The sequence below is a fragment of the Coregonus lavaretus genome, assembly GCF_964263955.1.
Source record: "Coregonus lavaretus genome assembly, chromosome: 1".
Lineage (NCBI taxonomy): Eukaryota > Metazoa > Chordata > Actinopteri > Salmoniformes > Salmonidae > Coregonus > Coregonus lavaretus.
In genome coordinates, this window is record NC_139988.1 from 9290047 (window position 1) to 9312671 (window position 22625).

At 42.3% G+C, this 22625-nt stretch overlaps 1 protein-coding gene across 1 annotated transcript in view; it reads right to left on the reverse strand.

The window, feature by feature from the left end:
- LOC311132031 (phosphatase and actin regulator 2-like) overlaps nt 1-22625 on the reverse strand; it is a 96186-nt gene that overhangs the window by 54676 nt on the left and 18885 nt on the right. Inside the window, exons 2-4 of the mRNA XM_084165196.1 lie at nt 9293-9460; nt 5140-5214; nt 4428-4568 (exon numbers count right to left, since the gene is read on the reverse strand). Coding sequence (XP_084021322.1) covers nt 4428-4568; nt 5140-5214; nt 9293-9460 — 384 coding nt within the window. The remainder of the gene's footprint in view (nt 1-4427; nt 4569-5139; nt 5215-9292; nt 9461-22625) is intronic.

Below are 22625 nucleotides of genomic sequence, written 5' to 3' on the forward strand. Positions count from 1 at the left end.
AGGAAGGCAGCAGACAGCAGACAGACAGCAGGAAGGCAGCAGGCAGCACACAGACAGCAGGAAGACAGTAGGCAGCAGGCAGACAGCAGGAAGGCAGCATACAGCAGACAGCAGGAAGGCAGCAGGCAGCAGGCAGCAGGCAGACAGCAGGAAGGCAGCAGGCAGAGAGCAGGAAGGCAGCAGGCAGCAGGCAGCAGGCAGCAGGCAGACAGCAGGAAGGCAGCAGGCAGCAGGCAGACAGCAGGAAGGCAGCAGGCAGCAGGCAGACAGCAGGAAGGCAGCAGGCAGCTGCAGACAGCAGGAAGGCAGCAGGCAGCTGCAGACAGCAGGAAGGCAGCAGGCAGACAGCAGGAAGGCAGCAGGCAGCAGGCAGACAGCAGGAAGGCAGCAGGCAGCAGGCAGGCAGAAAGGGGAACACAAATGGGACACAGTGTCTTTATTGAAGTGCTGTCTAAAAAAAAATGCTGGTAACTCTCTGTACACTCTCCTCACTTCCCTTTTTACTACAAGAAAAATTAACCCTTTCAACTACTGTCAATCCTTAGCCTATTCTAGTATGGACCATTCTTGAGGATGGATGGAATGATGGACGGAGGGAGGCCTTCCACATGTGAAGATAGGTACATTCTCCATGCGGGATACTACCATTCATTCCTGAGGGGGGACAAGGATGGATGGACTGATGGACGGAGGGAGGCCTTCCACATGTGAAGACGGGTACATTATGCATGCAAACAGGCTTCTCTCTCCCAACCAACCAGCACCACTGATACTCACCGCTCCCACGGTAATTGTTTCGAGGGTTTTGTTTGTGGGGCGGAGCGGAAGCTTGCTTGCCTGTGCTTTTGGGTAGCTTTGTTTTTTATTTGTCACTACGGGGGGGTAGAGGAGGAGCAGCAGAGCAACCTCTCCTGGCATTTACAGACAGACAGAGACAGAGACAGAGACAGAGACAGAGACAGAGACAGAGACAGAGACAGAGACAGAGACAGAGACAGAGACAGAAAGAGACAGAGACAGACAGAGACAGACAGAGACAGAGACAGACAGAGACAGACAGAGACAGACAGAGACAGACAGAGACAGACAGAGACAGACAGAGACAGAGACAGACAGAGACAGAGACAGAGATAGAGACAGACAGAGACAGAGACAGAGACAGAGACAGACAGACAGACACAAGGGTGATGGATAGGAAGGCTTACGTCTGATCAGGGGAAAGAAGAGACCATGGAGAAAAATGTGTCTCGCTAATAATCGTGGGGAACGTAAAGTCGGTCCATTATGTGCATATCGAATGTATGAAGAAAGGTCTAACAAACCCTTATGATGTGACCTGACCTCCAACCTAACGTGTGTGTTTTGTGGCAAAGAAGAGGGCAGAGTGTTAAATGGCAGATATGTGAGGGCAGAACTAATAAACGGGCTCTGCCCTCACTAAAATGGCCACTCCGACAAGAACTACAGATCACAAAATGGCAGACCGCCAAAAACTACAATCCCCAGAAGCAAGGGGAACGCTTGCAAGGTGGGGCCGACCCACATATAAGGGGTCAAGACAAACTAGGAAGGGGGAGAGAGCAAGTGGCTGTGGATCTGTGAAACACGGAAAAAGAGAAAAGTGACAATATACAGTCGTGGTCAAAAGTTTTGAGAATGACACAAATACTAATTTTCACAAAGTCTGCTGCCTCAGTTTTGATGATGGCAATTTGTATATACTCCAGAATGACATGAAGAGTGATCAGATGAATTGCAATTAATTCAAAGTCCCTCTTTGCCATGAAAATGAACTTAATCCCCAAAAAACATTTCCACTGCATTTCAGCCCTACCACAAAAGGACCAGCTGCCATCATGTCAGTGATTCTCTCGTTAACACAGGTGAGAGTGTTGACGAGGACAAGGCTGGATAAATTATGTGATCATGCTGATTGAGTGAGAATAACAGACTGGAAGCTTTAAAAGGAGGGTGGTGCTTGAAATCATTGTTCTTCCTCTGTTAACCATGGTTACCTGCAAGGAAACACGTGCCATCAGCATTGCTTTACACAATAAGGGCTTCACAGGCAAGGATATTGCTGCTAGTAAGATTGTACCTAAATCAACCATTTATCGGATCATCAAGAACTTCAAGGAGAGAGGTTCAATTGTTGTGAAGAAGGCGTCAGGGCGCCCAAGAAAGTCCAGCAAGCGCCAGGACCGTCTCCTAAAGTTGATTCAGCTGCGGGATCGGGGCACCACCAGTGCAGAGCTTGCTCAGGAATGGCAGCAGGCAGGTGTGAGTGCATCTGCACGCACAGTGAGGCGAAGACTTTTGGGGGATGGCCTGGTGTCAGGAAGGGCAGCAAAGAAGCCACTTCTCCCCAGGAAAAACATCAGGGACAGACTGATGTTCTGCAAAAGGTACAGGGATTGGACTGCTGAGGACTGGTGTAAAGTCATTTTCTCTGATGAATCCCCTTTCCGATTGTTTGGGGCATCCGGAAAACACCTTGTCCGGAGAAGAAAAGGTGAGCGCTACCATCAGTCCTGTGTCAAGCCAACAGTAAAGCATCCTGAGACCATTCATGTGTGGGGTTGCTTCTCAGCTAAGGGAACACAGCCATGAATAAAGAATGGTACCAACACATCCTCAGAGAGCAACTTCTCCCAACCATCCAAGAACAGTTTGGTGACGAACAATGCCTTTTCCAGCATGATGGAGCACCTTACCATAAGGCAAAAGTGATAACTAAGTGGCTCGGGGAACAGAACATCGACATTTTGGGTCCATGGCCAGGAAACTCCCCAGACCTTAATCCCATTGAGAACTTGTGGTCGATCCTCAAGAGGCGGGTGGACAAACAAAAACCCACAAATTCTGACAAACTCCAAGCATTGATTATGCAAGAATGGGCTGCCATCAGTCAGGATGTGGCCCAGAAGTTAATTGACAGCATGCCAGGGCGGATTGCAGAGGTCTTGAAAAAGAAGGGTCAACACTGCAAATATTGAATCTTTGCATAAACGTAATGTAATTGTCAATAAAAGCCTTTGACACGTATGGAATGCTTGTAATTATACTTCAGCATACCATAGTAACATCTGACAAAAATATCTCATAACACTGAAGCAGCGAACTTTGTGAAGACCAATACTTGTGTCATTCTCAAAACTTTTGACCACGACTATATATATTGGCTGGATTTACTGTGTGTTACCTGGACTGTTTAGACTTACCTGTTGGCTGTTGGACCTGGACCTACCGAGAACCCGATTTGTGTATCGAACACTGCTATCCTCGACCACGCCTGTGGCCTGGGCGGACCAGGACGGAGAAACCAACATACAGGTACTGTCATGTTCAAAATAACTCTCTCTAGGGTGATTTTGGGTGACGGTCTCCCGCTTAAATTCTGTACAAACTCCCCTAACCTTGAAGAGGATTGTCACAGTATATATTGGAGGTATGAAGAAAGGTCTAACAAACCCTTTTGATGTGACCTGACCTCCAACCTAACGTGTGTGTTTATATCAGAGGGGAAAAAAGTAGAAGACAAACGTCCATCTAGTATGGACTAATATCTTATAGGGTCAACATAGGAGAATTTCTCTCCACATTCTTACTCATCCGAGCTGTCACATCCAAGCTCCCGATGCATTCATTAAAGCAGCACATCATTGCCAGGCAGAGCCCTCAGTGCCCGGGCACTGTAGATTAGGCATAGTCTGGGTATCTGCCCTGACAGGGCACCAAATGGCTCTGTAATGAACTGAGAACTCAATTGAATCGGTTTTCCTGACCTGCACTGACCAGCTGAACCACTCTGAATGTGTCATTGGAGAGAGATCTAGCCAGTCATCCCAGTTTGTCTTTGGTCTTAAGTGGGGAGCAGTGGAGTGGCTTCCTATTGATCTGAAGAGGCCAGAACTCTGGCTCCAGTGGTATGATCAGTACAGTACAGAAGACATTTGATCATTGCAGAAGTGACAGCCTCCTTTGACCTGCAGGTCTTAAGAATAGGGGATTTCTGCTCTTTCATTTCTCTATCCGAGCATCAAGGGGATTTACCATAGAAGGTGTTCCTGGTTACATTCTGCTGGAGTGTGCAGCATTGTGACGATTGGTCATCTGCTAAAAGATTAACAGCGATGGAGACATCTTCATGGATATGGGATGGAAAACCCAGTACAAATTGAATTGAGGAACAACAACACTTTAAAAGCTTCAGATGGCAAAACTCCTGCAGGTCTAACAGGGTAATATTGGCCATCAGTGGATGGGTTATTGCTCTGTTCAGACTCATGCTTGGAGGTCAAAGCCAAAATAGGAAACGCTAGTGGACACATTATTCAATCAGAGCTCACTGAATGGATTTAGACCATGCCATTTCATTTAGCTTTGGCCTGCTTGCAGACAAACATGTTTTAAGCATTCCAGTATACCTGCTTTGTCCTCAGCATTCTCCGACCCTTCGGTCTTCTCCTCCGAAGGCATTTCAGGAGACTCTATGTCAACTTTGACCTCCTCTGACCCCACACTAAGCGTGGAGTGGCCATTTAGAGTCTCCGAGTTCACTGGCTCCTCTGGTGCAAAGGAAACATTGAACAGTTAGCAGGGGGTGATATGGGGCACATTTTAACTGACATGAAGCTATTTTACTACATCCACTCATTATACATGAGGAATACAAGTCTTGAGACATTTACATTTACCATTAGATGAACTCCCTTAAGAACAAAATGTCATTTTCCATCCTTTATGCAGATTTGAGGTAATGTAACAATGCAGAGGGAGGGGGGTGTTAGTGAGGGCAGCAGCAGGGTCCTCTCCTGGGCCTCATTACTCTTGCTCTTCAGTGACTACCAGGAGGACAAACAACTTAGATGGTACTGCAGTTTGGGTTTCTTCCCCATCGTAGCAACAGCTAACATCAGGGAGTTTTCCACTGGTTATAAAAACACAAACTTGTTGCTGCAGGTAAATTGTTAGTATAGGACAGCAGCTCCTGTGAGAGTGGTTTTTGGCATCACAATGCCACAGCGGGAAACAGGGGGTTGGGGGAGGGACTTCTGCTCAATACTATTTAGTCATCACAGCCTAAAATAAACAAATGAACACTGTTAATTACATTAATTTTCCCACCCTAACTCTCACCTTGATCAGGAATGAGGACACCTTGTCTTATCAGCGCCTCTCGACTTTGCCTTGTGGAGATTTTCCTCTCCAGAACTATGGAGATGAGCAGGGTAGAGTTAATCATTGGCCAGACGCAGTCATTCATTCTGTGATCTTTGTAATGACAGGGTAGGATATTACCCAACACATGCACACACACGCATTGAATGTAAATCAGGGATGACATAAAAGTCCAGGAACAATTACACAGAGGAATAAATTATGTGAAAGATGGACAGCTTAGGGTCATGTAGCTATGATGCAGTAGGGAAAGTAGTCCATTAAATATGTAAATTATGTGAAAAAAACTAAAAATAGCATTTGTGTTCAAAAGTCGATTATCACACCAAGAGATGAACTTGAGAAGGCCTTCCCACTACTAGCCAGACAGGTATGACACAGACGACATAATTGGATTCCAATGGTATTGTTTTTCTTTCAAATAGCTGCCATTCTTTAAATAGTTGTCCCACCCAGCTGGCACTCAGACAGCCTCAATCAAATGGTCAAACTATTTGAAATAAAACAAACTATTTGAAGCCAGGTCTTGTATGACATGAACAGCTCAACATGACTGTATATGATGATCAGATATCACTTCATTTAGTTCTGTGTTACAACATACAGTGAGGGAAAAAAGTATTTGATCCCCTGAAGATTTTGTACGTTTGCCCACTGACAAAGAAATGATCAGTCTATAATTTTAATGGTAGGTTTATTTGAACATTGAGAGACAGAATAACATCAAAAAAATCCAGAAAAATGCATGTCAAAAATGTTATAAATTGATTTGCATTTTAATGAGGGAAATAAGTATTTGACCCCCTCTCAATCAGAAAGATTTCTGGCTCCCAGGTCTCTTTTATACAGGTAACGAGCTGAGATTAGGAGCACACTCTTAAAGGGAGTGCTCCTAATCTCAGCTTGTTACCTGTATAAAAGACACCTGTCCACAGAAGCAATCAATCAATCAAATTCCAAACTCTCCACCATGGCCAAGACCAAAGAGCTCTCCAAGGATGTCAGGGACAAGATTGTAGACCTACACAAGGCTGGAATGGGCTACAAGACCATCGCCAAGCAGCTTGGTGAGAAGGTGACAACAGTTGGTGCGATTATTCGCAAATGGAAGAAACACAAAATAACTGTCAATCTCCCTCGGCCTGGGGCTCCATGCAAGATCTCACCTCGTGGAGTTGCAATGATCATGAGAACGGTGAGGAATCAGCCCAGAACTACACGGGAGGATCTTGTCAATGATCTCAAGGCAGCTGAGACCATAGTCACCAAGAAAACAATTGGTAACACACTAAGCCGTGAAGGACTGAAATCCTGCAGCGCCCGCAAGGTCCTCCTGCTCAAGAAAGCACATATACAGGCCCGTCTGATGTTTGCCAATGAACATCTGAATGATTCAGAGGAGTACTGGGTGAAAGTGTTGTGGTCAGATGAGACCAAAATCGAGCTCTTTGGCATCCATTCAAATCTCTGTGTTTGGAGGAGGAGGAATGCTGCCTATGACCCCAAGAACACCATCCCCACCGTCAAACATGGAGGTGGAAACATTATGCTTTGGGGGTGTTTTTCTGCTAAGGGGACAGGACAACTTCACCGCATCAAAGGGACGATGGACGGGGCCCTGTACCGTCAAATCTTGGGTGAGAACCTCCTTCCCTCAGCCAGGGCATTGAAAATGGGTCGTGGATGGGTATTCCAGCATGACAATGACCCAAAACACACGGCCAAGGCAACAAAGGAATGGCTCTAGAAGCAGCACATTAAGGTCCTGGAGTGGCCTAGCCAGTCTCCAGACCTTAATCCCATAGAAAATCTGTGGAGGGAGCTGAAGGTTCGAGTTGCCAAACGTCAGCCTCGAAACCTTAATGACTTGGAGAAGATTTGCAAAGAGGAGTGGAACAAAATCCCTCCTGAGATGTGTGCAAACCTGGTGGCCAACTACAAGAAACGTCTGACCTCTGTGATTGCCAACAAAGGTTTTGCCACCAAGTACTAAGTCATGTTTTGCAGAGGGGTCAAATACTTATTTCCCTCATTAAAATGCAAATCAATTTATAACATTTTTGACATGCGTTTTTCTGTTTTTTTGTTGTTGTTGTTATTCTGTCTCTCACTGTTCAAATACACCTACCATTAAAATTATAGACTGATCATGTCTTTGTCAGTGGGCAAACGTACAAAATCAGCAGGGGATCAAATACTTTTTTCCCTCACTGTACATAGTCCAGAAACAGTGGAGGATGCTTGAGAAATTAAACCCATGATCACACTCACTCCTTTCAAACCTGCCCCTAGCCTGCTGATATTATTTTAAGCAAGCTTGAAATCTTTACATAAATGTAAATTGTCAAAATCACAAGATGTACTTTAGCTAGGGTACACTATGTAGCTTGCCCGGGCATTGGCAGAGTCACGCAAGATGCAAACCAATATATTAAAACTTTCTTTGGGTGTTAATCATGTGAGGGGATAGTGAATGGCACAAGTTTCATGTCATGTTTGGCATGAAAACATGTGGTATGACAACGATGGAAGAGTTGGCTACAGCATAATAAATGAAAACATGTGGCATGACAACAATGGATGTAAATGTAAATGTACAGTGGGGAAAAAAAGTATTTAGTCAGCCACCAATTGTGCAAGTTCTCCCACTTAAAAAGAGGAGAGAGGCCTGTAATTTTCATCATAGGTACATGTCAACTATGACAGACAAAATGAGAAAAAAAAATCCAGAAAATCACATTGTAGGATTTTTAATGAATTTATTTGCAAATTATGGTGGAAAATAAGTATTTGGTCAATAACAAAAGTTTCTCAATACTTTGTTATATACCCTTTGTTGGCAATGACACAGGTCAAACGTTTTCTGTAAGTCTTCACAAGGTTTTCACACACTGTTGCTGGTGTTTTGGCCCATTCCTCCATGCAGATCTCCTCTAGAGCAGTGATGTTTTGGGGCTGTCGCTGGGCAACACGGACTTTCAACTCCCTCGAAAGATTTTCTATGGGGTTGAGATCTGGAGACTGGCTAGGCCACTCCAGGACCTTGAAATGCTTCTTACGAAGCCACTCCTTTGTTGCCCGAGCGGTGTGTTTGGGATCATTGTCATGCTGAAAGACCCAGCCACGTTTCATCTTCAATGCCCTTGCTGATGGAAGGGTCCCTTTGCAGAAAAACAGCCCCAAAGCATGATGTTTCCACCCCCATGCTTCACAGTAGGTATGGTGTTCTTTGGATGCAACTCAGCATTCTTTGTCCTCCAAACACGACGAGTTGAGTTTTTACCAAAAAATTCTATTTTGGTTTCATCTGACCATATGACATTCTCCCAATCCTCTTCTGGATCATCCAAATGCACTCTAGCAAACTTCAGACGGGCCTGGACATGTACTGGCTTAAGCAGGGGGACACGTCTGGCACTGCAGGATTTGAGTCCCTGGCGGCGTAGTGTGTTACTGATGGTAGGCTTTGTTACTTTGGTCCCAGCTCTCTGCAGGTCATTCACTAGGTCCCCCCGTGTGGTTCTGGGATTTTTGCTCACCGTTCTTGTGATCATTTTGACCCCACGGGGTGAGATCTTGCGTGGAGCCCCAGATCGAGGGAGATTATCAGTGGTCTTGTATGTCTTCCATTTCCTAATAATTGCTCCCATAGTTGATTTCTTTAAACCAAGCTGCTTACCTATTGCAGATTCAGTCTTCCCAGCCTGGTGCAGGTCTACAATTTTGTTTCTGGTGTCCTTTGACAGCTCTTTGGTCTTGGCCATAGTGGAGTTTGGAGTGTGACTGTTTGAGGTTGTGGACAGGTGTCTTTTATACTGATAACAAGTTCAAACAGGTGCCATTAATACAGGTAACGAGTGGAGGACAGAGGAGCCTCTTAAAGAAGAAGTTACAGGTCTGTGAGAGCCAGAAATCTTGCTTGTTTGTAGGTGACCAAATACTTATTTTCCACCATAATTTGCAAATAAATTCATTAAAAATCCTACAATGTGATTTTCTTTTTAAGTGGGAGAACTTGCACAATTGGTGGCTGACTAAATACTTTTCCCCCACTGTAAGAGTTGGCTACAGCATAATGAAGCAGTATGTGACCAGGCTACTTCAGACATACCTATGGATAGGTCCTGAAACTTGTCACTGGTTTTCTTCTTGCGCCATTTCCAAGGTTTGAAGATCTTCCCTATAGTGGAGATCTTCCCCTTCTGCTTCAGTGGACGAGTCTGGGTGCTGCCCACCACAACATCACAGTCGGCCAGAGAACATTTTTCCAGTCCGTCAACTGTGGGGAATCACACAAGAACACCTGATCAGAAATAAAGAACATACTTACTGTTGGACTTTCTTGACCAATAATTCTGTCAATGATTATCCTAACTTTGGTGCATTTAGTAATTTCTCCTCTTCGCAAAACAAATGATGATCTCCATAGCAGAGCAAAATAGCAGATTAAGTCTTCTGATACAGCGCTGCACTAGAGTAGCAGAGGAAGTCTTCTGATACAGCACTGCACTAGGGTAGCAGATGAAGTCTTCTGACACAGCGCTGCACTAGGGTAGCAGATGAAGTGTTCTGATACAGTGCTGCACTAGGGTAGCAGACGAAGTGCTCTGATACAGCGCTGCACTAGGGTGGCAGATTAAGTCTTCTGATACAGCACTGCACTAGGGTAGCAGATGAAGTGTTCTGATACAGCGCTGCACCAGGGTTTTCACAGTGATTCACTTGTTGCTGTACTTGGCCTTAGAGACCAGATTCATGTCCTTCCCTAATCCTTCCCTTTCCTGTTTGAAAGTAAGAAGCCCGGGGAATAGAAACAGACCGGAACACTAAGGCTGGAGGGGAAAGATGAGATGTGGCATTTACTCATGCCTCACTTTTCAGGAATAGGGAGGTTCTATGGCCCATGGCTGCTGAATGTTTTCTCTGCACCATTAATTCACACATTACATACATACAACACTGCAACCACAGAGGACTACCACAGAGGACTGCCACAGAGGACTGCCACAGTGGACTACCATTAGAGGACTACCATTAGAGGACTGCCACAGAGGACTGCCACAGAGGACTGCGGAAGATTCTCCACCTACTTCTTCAAAAAGATTAACACCACAAGAAGTGGAATCATCATCGCCTGTGTAAACTCAGCCTATGAGAATTTCCATTCTGGTTTCAGGCCTAACCACAGTACAGAAACGGCTAGGGCCGGGACAATACCAGTATCGTGATACACGTTAATATCGTGGCAGGGAAACAAAACACAAAGCGGATTTAACCTCTTTAGGAAAACAGCCCTAATGTTGGAAACAAACATCATTATGTTGTCATCCAGAGTCACGTATTTCTTTTCCAAACTAAATCACACAGTATTTTACATACAGAAGGTTTTTAAGGATCAAAGACTTTGGTCTACTTCGTGTTTTCATTTTTGTCTTCTAATCAGGAAACACGGCATCCAATTCCCCTGCTACGCTGACTACCCACATACAGTGAATTTGGAAAGTATTCAGACCCCTTCCCTTCTTCCACATTTTGTTACATTACAGCCTTATTCTAAAATGGATTAAATAAAAAATACATTTTTGCAAATGCATTACAAATAAAAAACAGATACCTTATTTACATAAGTATTCAGACCCTTTGCTATGAGCGTCGAAATTGCGCTCAGGTGCATCCTGTTTCCATTGATCATCCTTGAGATGTTTCTACAACTTGATTGGAGTCCACCTGTGGTACATTAAATTGATTGGACATGATTTGGAAAGGCACACACCTGTCTATATAAGGCCCCACAGTTGACAGTGCATTTCAGAGCAAAAACCAAGCCATGAGGTCGAAGGAATTGTCTGTGGAGCAGGATTGTGTCCAACATTAGGGCTGTTTTCCTAAAGAAGTTAAAACCGCTTTGTGTTTTGTTTGGCATCACGTCTGGAGGAAACCTGGCACCATCCCTACGGTGAAGCATGGTGGTGGCAGCATCTACATAAAAACCCCGGACTCCCTCTCCTTCATAAACACCCTCAGCAGCTACAGCTGCAGCTGCCTCTGATTGGGAACCACCCCGGCCAACATAGATCTACACATCATAGATTATATAACAATGAACAAACCCAACACGGAATATACACATCCTGACTCAACAAATAAACGTCCCTTGAGTCAGGGCGTGACACCAACCTTGGAGTGTTACTGGACCTCACTTTCTTTGACCGCAAAAAATATATATTATTTCACCTGAGAAACATCAACCAGCTCCGTCCTGTTCTTTCCAAATATGATCTTGAAAAACTGGTGAATTCCCTCTTCACCTCCCGAACTCAATTACTGCAATGCCCTCCTTGGTGGTCTCCCCTCAAAAAGCATCTACATGCTGCAGCTTTTGCAGAACAGCGCTGCCAGGGTCCTCATAGGAACCCAGAGATCTGCCCACATCACCGCCATTCTAGTCTCTCTCCACTGGCTACCCATCCAACTCAGAATCAACTTCAAAATCTTCCTGTTAGTCTTCAATATCCTCAGTGCCTCTGGTCCCCAATACCTCAGTGAACTCCTCAGCCGCAAACAGTCTTCACGTTTAATTCAGTCAAATGATCAAAGACTCCTTGCAGTCCCAGAGACGCATTCTACTGTCTCGGCCACTGGCTCTGGAACTCAAGAATCACTTCTTCAAACTGGCTTTATCTTAACGTGATCTATGTTTTGTTGTCTGTTGGTCTTGTCCGTTAGTTTCAAGGTCTATTATTTTGTCCTTGTTGCCTCCTGTATTATTTTATGTATCTTGTATAGTACTAGGCCGCTAGCTATCTTTTCATTTCTCGCCTGTTTTTTTTTGCCCTTTTAATAAAGCTTTTTTCTTTTAATGGTTGCTCTGAATGTGTATAGCTTTGCGATTTCCGTGTAAGTGAAAAGTGCTCTACAAATGCAATTTATTATAATTATTACAGTATGTTTGATGTTTATTTTGATTGCTGAAAGAGCAGATCCTTGTTCAGGACTGTTAATAATGTTAACACTGTTAATACCCTACAGCTGATTCATTCAAACTGAATGAAAGAATAAAGGGGTGTTTGAAAACATGGTGGGATAGAACCCCAGGATAGAACCCCAGGATAGAACCCCAGGATAGAACCCCAGGATAGAACCCCAGGATAGAACCCCAGACCATCTCGAGAACAATGCAAGCTTAATGTAATGTCCAAGTAGCTGTAAATAAGCAGCACTAATGTATATGACACCGTGGGTCTCTGTCTGATGGAGGGGAAGTGGAGTGAGGCCTGTCCAAATAAAGGAAAAACAAGAGCAACACATGGGAGGTTCCCATTGACACAGCAACACTTGGGAGGTTCCCATTGACACAGCAACACATGGGAGGTTCCCATTGACACAGCAAAACATGGGAGGTACCCATTGACACAGCAAAACATGGGAGGTTCCCATTGAAACTGCAAAACATGGGAGGTTCCCATTGACACAGCAAAACATGGGAGGTTCCCATTGGCACAGCAAAACATGGGAGGTTCCAATTGACGCAGCAACACATGAGAGGTTCCCATTGACGCAGCAACACATGGGAGGTTCCCATTGACACAGCAAAACATGGGAGGTTCCCACTGACACAGCAAAACATGGGAGGTTCCCATTGACACAAAGGAAACAAAAACAAGACAGTGTAAAAAAAATGTGCTTGAGAAACAGGAAGTGTCAAAGATTCAAGCCATAGTACTGTATTACAGCACACCAATGTCTCTGTTATACTTTACAATTCATTTTTTGATGTGCTGTTCAGTGCTGTTCAGTGCAAAATGATGATGCCTGTAAGTAAAATGTTCTCAACGATTCAAAAGCGGAAGGTAGATTCATAGGTCAATTTCTGGAGGCGTCAACTTGAGCATAAAAAAAGGCCATATAGGTTAACATTATTACCTCAGGCGGTTTGGCTCCAAAGACCATGAGAGTAAAACAGACTACAGTCGTGGTCAAAAGTTTTGAGAATGACACAAGTATTGGTCTTCACAAAGTTCGCTGCTTCAGTGTTATGAGATATTTTGTCAGATGTTACTATGGTATACTGAAGTATAATTACAAGCATTCCATAAGTGTCAAAGGCTTTTATTGACAATTACATTAAGTTTATGCAAAGAGTCAATATTTGCAGTGTTGACCCTTCTTTTTCAAGACCTCTGCAATCTGCCCTGGCATGCTGTCAATTAACTTCTGGGCCACATCCTGACTGATGGCAGCCCATTCTTGCATAATCAATGCTTGGAGTTTGTCAGAATTTGTGGGTTTTTGTTTGTCCACCCGCCTCTTGAGGATCGACCACAAGTTCTCAATGGGATTAAGGTCTGGGGAGTTTCCTGGCCATGGACCCAAAATGTCGATGTTTTGTTCCCCGAGCCACTTAGTTATCACTTTTGCCTTATGGCAAGGTGCTCCATCATGCTGGAAAAGGCATTGTTCTTCACCAAACTGTTCTTGGATGGTTGGGAGAAGTTGCTCTCGGAGGATGTGTTGGTACTATTCTTTATTCATGGCTGTGTTCTTAGGCAAAATTGTGAGTGAGCCCACTCCCTTGGCTGAGAAGCAACCCCACAAATGAATGGTCTCAGGATGCTTTATTGTTGGCAAGACACAGGACTGATGGTAGCGCTCACCTTTTCTTCTCCGGACAAGGTGTTTTCCGTATGCCCCAAACAATCGGAAAGGGGATTCATCAGAGAAAATGACTTTACCCCAGTCCTCAGCAGTCCAATCCCTGTACCTTTTGCAGAACATCAGTCTGTCTCTGATGTTTTTCCTGGAGAAGTGGCTTCTTTGCTGCCCTTCTTGAAACCAGGCCATCTTCCAAAAGTAGGTAACCATGGTTAACAGAGGAAGAACAATGATTTCAAGCACCACCCTCCTTTTAAAGCTTCCAGTCTGTTGCCAGCATGACAGAGTGATCTCCAGCCTTATCCTCGTCAACACTCTCACCTGTGTTAACGAGATAATCACTGACATGATGGCAGCTGTTCCTTTTGTGGCAGGGCTGAAATGCAGTGGAAATGTTTTTTGGGGATTAAGTTCATTTTCATGGCAAAGAGGGACTTTGCAATTAATTGCAATTCATCTGATCACTCTTCATGACATTCTGGAGTATATGCAAATTGCCATAATCAAAACTGAGGCAGCAGACTTTGTGAAAATTAGTATTTGTGTCATTCTCAACACTTTTGACCACGACTGTAGAGGGATATACTACAAAGCAGGATCAATGAGTTAGCCAGTTTACTTACCAAAATATTCTGAAAAAACGTTTTTTTTTTTTTTTATAAGCTTGAAATGGACATGATCTACTTGACTCAACAACCAAAAACACATCTCTAAGATTAGCATTCTTAATGAACCAGAAAATAAGTGGTTATTTCTGGTTGTTTATCAAAGTTAGCTGGCTAACTCATTGATCCTACTTTGTAGTATACCCCTCTAGGGTATCTTATCACTAACAACGTCATTACCAGGAACCTTGTGACAGCCACCTTATGATGGATTTCATTAGTGGTTCTATGCTATTTGAGGGGTCAGACATGGAGACCACGCAGCACTCCTCCACACCAGTCTGAGAAGAACACACCCACATTCCCTGCCAAGGACACTCCCCCAAAATCTAGTGAGCAGTCGATTCACCTGCCTGTAAACAACCATAGAGATAGTTAGAGGACGCAACATTAAGTAGAACCTAGTAGAATACATCTATAGAGTAGAACCTAGTAGAATACATCTATAGAGTAGAACCTAGTAGAATACGTCTATAGAGTAGAACCTAGTAGAATACGTCTATAGAGTAGAACCTTGTAGTATACATCTATAGAGTAGAACCTAGTAGTATACATCTGTAGAACCTAGTATAATACATCTATAGAGTAGAACCTAGTAGAATACGTCTATAGAGTAGAACCTAGTAGAATACGTCTATAGAGTAGAACCTTGTAGTATACATCTATAGAGTAGAACCTAGTAGTATACATCTGTAGAACCTAGTATAATACATATATAGAGTAGAACCTAGTAGAATACATCTATAGAGTAGAACCTAGTAGAATACATCTGTAGAGTAGAACCTCGAAGTATACATTTATAGAGTAGAACCTAGTAGAATACATATACAGAGTAGAACCTAGTAGAATACGGCTATAGAGTAGAACCTAGTAGAATACATCTACAGAGTAGAACCTAGTAGAATACGGCTATAGAGTAGAACCTAGTAGAATACATCTACAGAGTAGAACCTAGTAGAATACATCTATAGAGAAGAACCTAGTAGTATACGTCTATAAAGTAGAACCTAGTAGAATACATCTATAGAGTAGACCCTAGTAGAATACATCTATAGAGTAGAACCTAGTAGAACACATCTATAGAGTAGAACCTAGTAGAATACATCATTAGAACCTAGTAGAATATATTTATAAAGTAGAACCTAGTGGAATACATCTATAGAGTAGAACCTAGTAGTATACATCTATAGAGTAGAACCTGGTAGAATACATCTGTAGAACCTAGTAGAATACATCTATAGAGTAGAACCTAGTAGAATACATCTATAGAGTAGAACCTAGTAGAATACATAATTAGAACCTAGTAGAATACGTCTATAGAGTAGAACCTAGTAGTATACTGAATCTTAGTCCATGCAGCTCTGTCATTGATTGTCCATATATGTATATATTCTTAAATTCCATTCCTTACTTAGATTTGTGTGTATTGGGTATATGTTGTGAAATTGTTAGATATTACCTGTTAGATACTACTGCACTGTCGGAGCTAGAAGCACAAGCATTTCGCTACATCCACAATAACATCTGCTAAACACGTGTATGTGACAAATAAAATGTGATTTTATTTTATTTATACATCTATAGAGTAAAACCTAGTAGAATACATCTATAAAGTATAACCTAGTAGTATACATCTATAGAATCTAGTAGAATACATCTATAGAGTAGAACCTAGCAGAATATGTCTATAGAGTAGAACCTAGTAGTATACATCTATAGAGTAGAACCTAGTAGTATACGTCTGTAGAGTAGAACCTAGTAGAATTGTGGCTCAGCTGGTAGAGCACGGCGCTTGTAACGCCAAGGTAGTGGGTTCGATCCCCGGGACCACCCATACACAAAAATGTATGCACGCATGACTGTAAGTCGCTTTGGATAAAAGCGTCTGCTAAATAGCATATTATTATTATTATTATTATTATTATTAGAATACATCTATAGAGTAGAACCTATTAGAATACATCTGTAGAAACTAGTAGAATACATCTATAGAGTAGAACATAGTAGTATACATCTACAGAATAAAACCTAGTAAAATACATCTGTGGTCCTCTGTAGCTCAATTGGTAGAGCATGGCGCTTGTAACGCCAGGGTAGTGGGTTCGATCCCCGGGACCACCCATACGTAAAAATGTATGCACACGTGACTGGAAGTCGCTTTGGATAAAAGTGTCTCCTAAATAGCATATTATATTATTATATTATAGAGTAAAACCTAGTAGTATACATCTATAGAGTAGAATCTAGTAGTATACATCTGTAGAGTAGAATCTAGTAGTATACATCTGTAGAACCTAGTAGAATACATCTATAGAGTAGAACATAGTAGAATACATCTATAGAGTAGAACCTAGTAGTATACATCTATAGAGTAGAACCTAATAGAATACGTCTATAGAGTAGCACCTAGTAGTATACATCTATAGAGTAGAACCTAGTAGAATACATCTATAGAGTATAACCTAGTAGAATACATCTATAGAGTAGAACATAGTAGAATACATCTATAGAGTAGAACCTAGTAGAATACATCTATAGAGTATAACCTAGTAGAATACATCTATAGAGTAGAACATAGTAGAATACATCTATAGAGTAGAACCTAGTAGTATACATCTATAGAGTAGAACCTAGTAGAATATATCTGTAGAACCTAGTAGAATACATCTATAGAGTTGAACCTAATAGAATATGTCTATAGAGTAGAACCTAGTATAATATGTCTATAGAGTAGAACCTAATAGAATACGTCTATAGCGTAGAACCTAGTAGTATACATCTATAGAGTTGAACCTAATAGAATATGTCTATAGAGTAGAACCTAGTAGAATATGTATATAGAGTAGAACCTAGTAGAATACATCTATAGAGTAGAACCTAGTAGAAAACATATATATTGAGTATAACCTAGTAGAATACATCTATAGAGTAGAACCTAGTAGAATACATCTATAGAGTAGAACCTAGTAGTATACATCTGTAGAGTAGAACCTAGTAGAATACATCTATAGAGTAGAACCTAGTAGAATACATCTGGCAGGTAGCCTAGCGCTTAAGAGCGTTGAGTCAGTACCCGAAAGGTTGCTGGTTTGAATCCCTGAGCATACTAGCTGAAAAATCTGTCGATGTGCTCTTGAGCAAAGCACTTAACCCTAGTTGCTCTGGATAAGAGCGTCTGATAAATGACTAAAAATGTAAATAAATAACAATACATCTATACAGTCGAACCTAGTAGAATGCGTCTATAGAGTAGAACCTAGTAGAATACATGTATAGAGTAGAACCTAGTAGAATCTAAGACAGATGTATTTGATGGATCTGCACAGCATTTTAAGTAAACAAATAACTGGTAACAAGCTAATGAATAATCATTATGTCTCAGCCAGTGGTTATAAACTCAGCAAAAAAAGAAACGTCCTCTCACTGTCAACTGCGTTTATTTTCAGCAAACTTTACATGTATAAATATTTGTATGAACATAACAAGATTCAACAACTGAGACATAAACTGAACAAGTTCCACAGACATGTGACTAACAGAAAATGAATAATGTGTCTCTGAACAAAGGGGGGGTCAAAATCAAAAGTAACAGTCAGTATCTGGTGTGGCCACCAGCTGCATTAAGTACTGCAGTGCATTCCTCATGGGCTGCACCAGATTTGCCAGTTCTTGCTGTGAGATGTTACTCCACTCTTCCACCAAGGCACCTGCAAGTTCCCAGACATTTCTGGGGGGAATGGCCCTAGCCCTCACCCTCCGATCCAACAGGTCCCAGACGTGCTCTATGGGATTGAGATCCGGGCTCTTCGCTGGCCATGGCAGAACACTGACATTCCTGTCTTGCAGGAAATCACGCACAGAACGAGCAGTATGGCTGCTGGCATTGTCATACTGGAGGGTCATGTCAGGATGAGCCTGCAGGAATGGTACCACATGAGGGAGGAGGATGTCTTCCCTGTAACACACAGCATTGAGATTGCCTGCAATGACAACAAGCTCAGTCCGATGATGCTGTGACACACCGCCCCAGACCATGACTGACCCTCCACCGCCAAATCGTTCCCGCTCCAGAGTACAGGCCACAGTGTAACGCTCATTCCTTCGACGAAAAATGCGAATCCAACCATCACCCCTGGTGCACTTTTTGCCAGTCCTGTTTGTTCAAGCGACGGTGGGTTTGTGCCCATAGGCGACGTTGTTGCCGGTGATGTCTGGTGAGGACCTGCATTACAACAGGCCTACAAGCCCTCAGTCCAGCCTCTCTCAGCCTATTGCGGACAGTCTGAGCCCTGATTTATGGATTGTGCGTTCCTGGTGTAACTCGGGCAGTTGTTGTTGCCATCCTGTACCTGTCCCGCAGGTGTGATGTTCGGATGTACCGATCCTGTGCAGGTGTTGTTATACGTGGTCTGCCACTGCGAGGACGATCAGCTGTCCGTCCTGTCTCCCTGTAGCGCTGTCTTAGGCGTCTCACAGTACGGACATTGCAATTTATTGCCCTGGCCACATCTGCAGTCCTCATGCCTCCTTGCAGCATGCCTAAGGTACGTTCACGCAGATGAGCAGGGACCCTGGGCATCTTTCTTTTGGTGTTTTTCAGAGTCAGTAGAAAGGCCTTTTAGTGTCCTAAGTTTTCATAACTGTGACATTAATTGCCTACCGTCTGTAAGCTGTTAGTGTTTTAACGACCGTTCCACAGGTGCATGTTCATTAATTGTTTATGGTTCATTGAACAAGCATGGGAAACAGTGTTTAAACCCTTTAAAAATGAAGATCTGTGAAGTTATTTGGATTTTTACGAATTATCTTTGAAAGACAGGGCCTGAAAAAGGGACGTTTCTTTTTTTGCTGAGTTTATATGACAAATGACCGGTAACAAGCTAATAAATAATCATAATGTCTCAGCCAGTGGTTATATATGGCAAATGACCGGTAACAAGTTAATGAATAATCATTATGTCTCAGCCAGTGGTTATAAATGGCAAATGACCGGTAACAAGTTAATGAATAATCATTATGTCTCAGCCAGTGGTTATAAATGGCAAATGACCGGTAACAAGCTAATGAATAATCATTATGTCTCAGCCAGTGGTTATAAATGGCAAATGACCGGTAACAAGCTAATGAATAATCATTATGTCTCAGCCAGTGATTATAAATGGCAAATGACCGGTAACAAGCTAATTAATAATCATTATGTCTCAGTGGTTATATATGGCAAGTGTTTCAATGTGAAGAGAAGTACAGCATGAGGCCAGTGTTATTTCCAACAGCTTGAGCTAACACCTCCATTTCAGCTAAGCTTGTTTTAGTCTAACTAGCTTTTGTGACGCTGTTCGATGGTAGGGTTTTGATTTGAGCATGACACAATTGTCCATCATTCTAAGGCTAATAATACCTTGTTATGTCATTGCAATGAAGACAACATTTCAAGCCATCAGGCAGGTTTATAGCCCAAATTGTGTTTACACAGGTGACATATCATTTCCAATTTCCAATCATCCTTTCAGCAGAGCTCCAGTTCCAAGCTTAAACATTCTACTCATATAAAAACGGATTAGCTATATAAAAACAGATAACTATATAACTATATATCATTGCAGATGGCAGTTACCAAACATTGATGCGATTTTTAAAAAACACAACCATGATCACTAATGATTATTCCCATGAATGACCAGACCAGCAGGGATAACAATTTCTTGCCTGAGGCCTGACATTCAATATTGAAAAGGCCTGAGGTGATGAGTATTGAATAATGCAGGACAATGTTATACACCACTACAGTAGATCAGTTAATATCTTCCCTTCAGATTTTGCTCCTCAATTCTGACAAGGAATTTTAAGTGAACGTTATTTTCTGATGTAAATTAGAAAGATATTTTACTAGCATAAGGGAGGGACAAAACAGTGGACAATGAAGTGGTTGTTACATCAGGTCCTGCTAATTACCCAGAATGACACTCAATACCCCAAACAGCTACCAAAAACATCCCCAAAATGTTTGGGGAATTTTGGGGTAAGCCTATAGAAGAACTCATAATATCCTTCTACAGTTATCACATGTAGCCTCAATTAATCAAGCTAACAAACAAACATGAAAGAGGTGGGGCCCATGAGAGGCCAGCTGCACTCCAAACTTCCGATCCCATGGTTTCATTTCCAGATTTATATAAAATAAGAACAATGGGAATGTTACAGCAGGTTCTTTGTGTGGTTAATGGCAGGAAAATCTGTAATGCTCACAATTATCACCATTAGACTCTTCAATAAAAAGACTAGAACTGTCTGGGAGAAAATGAACAATGGCTTCACTTCTTGCTGCTTAGTGGAGAGAGTTAGAGAGGTTGACTATTATGGAGAACTGATTTAGGACAGAGCTCTATATATTCAATCAATTGACATATTTACAGTACCAACTTTAAATGTCACTAGTGTCATGTCAACTTTCTTCCATTCTTAGGCAAGCTAACTTAATTGAGTAGCCCTTTTCAAGTTTTGTTTAGATTTTCTTGTGAAGTAATTAATGGTGCTAAACCAACCAAACAATGACTGAGACTGCACTGACAGCACAAACATCTAGGCCATATACAGCAGAATGCCCATCTGCTAGGAAAAAAACCTTATCAATGATTTGTTGTCAATGTGGATCTGCTAGCACATTCAGTATACAAAGCCTAAAATTAGATCATTGTTAATCTCTGTTATAGTCCAGGCAGCAGCTTTCATGTTGAGGTGGCGGTATAACTCACACACAGTATCAAACAAAGTACTGCAGGACAACAATAATTCAAACAGCTGCTGGACAGGGGAGAAAATGGTTTAGGGACACAGATGCAGAAAAAAAGTTAATAGTCCTCAGCTCTTACAATGCCTCCCTTCAGAATCAAGGAGAATGGCTCGGAGCCATAACGAAATGAAGGTCACAGAAAATGTCACTTCTGTATTGTCCCAGTCATACATGTGTCTTTGTCTATGGCTGTGTTTACACATGCAGCCCAATTCTGATATTTTGCCCAATTATTGGCAAAAGAGCTGATCTGATTTGTCAAAAGACTAATTAGTGAAAATAAGATTGGAATTGGGCTATCTGTGTAAACACAGCCATAGACAAATGAATGACTGGGGCTATACAGAATCAATCTAAGATTTGAGATGACTTGTCATCAGTAGGTCTATATCAGCTTCAAGCTGTAGAGACAACAATCAAGACATTTCAGACAAAACAAGAGGACTTTCAAAAAAGGACCAGCATGCCTCAGTCAGCCTGATAATTCATGTTTACGAGGTATCTAGAGAGACAGGAAGTAGAACTGAATCAGCCAAAATAAACATCACAGATGGAGTACACAGAAATCATGAATAGAGACATTCAGTCATCACTATTTCAAGAGAAACACACTTACTCTGGAACTGAAAAACATTAGTCTCCTGGCAAAAATGTATTATTTTTTCTAAAGTAATGGAAGGGCAATGTGCTGGGCACCAATATTGATAATTTGATCGTGATATCAGTTTGTGATATCCGTTTATCCATCCTGTTAGCCCACACTATTCTGTAAAAAAGCATACATGACTGTTCCTTCATGCACAAAACCCTTTCACAGACATTCTGACAGGCTGCTTAGCATGCTTAGCCTACTGATGGGCTATCACCTGTGGATGGGCTTCCCATTGTATTCAAACTGGTTAGCTAGGTTTGCTACCAGAACATACCTGGCCCAATGGGCAATCCCCAAGCAGTTGTCTGGACTTCACCAAAAAGTGAACATTCACACAGTTGCAATCTATTTTCTATAACCATATGAAATCGATACCGAATAGAAAAATGCAACTGATATCATTACTAGGTATTATCAACACAGCAGCAAGATGGTCCAAATCGCTCAGCTTAGACCCAACCTGGTCTTCCACAATGCTGCGTTAGGAGGGTCAAAACACATTGCATGTCTGCTCCTATGTGTTTACTGATACACTTGAATACAGTTTAGTAAACACTTTTTGCAAACTCCAGGCTGTGACTCGTACTGATGGGATGACGTCCATAGATTATATTTCTATGATGACGTCATTAGAAAGGAGTGTCATAACCAAAAACACTAATACTGTTTGGGCTTTAAAAACAGA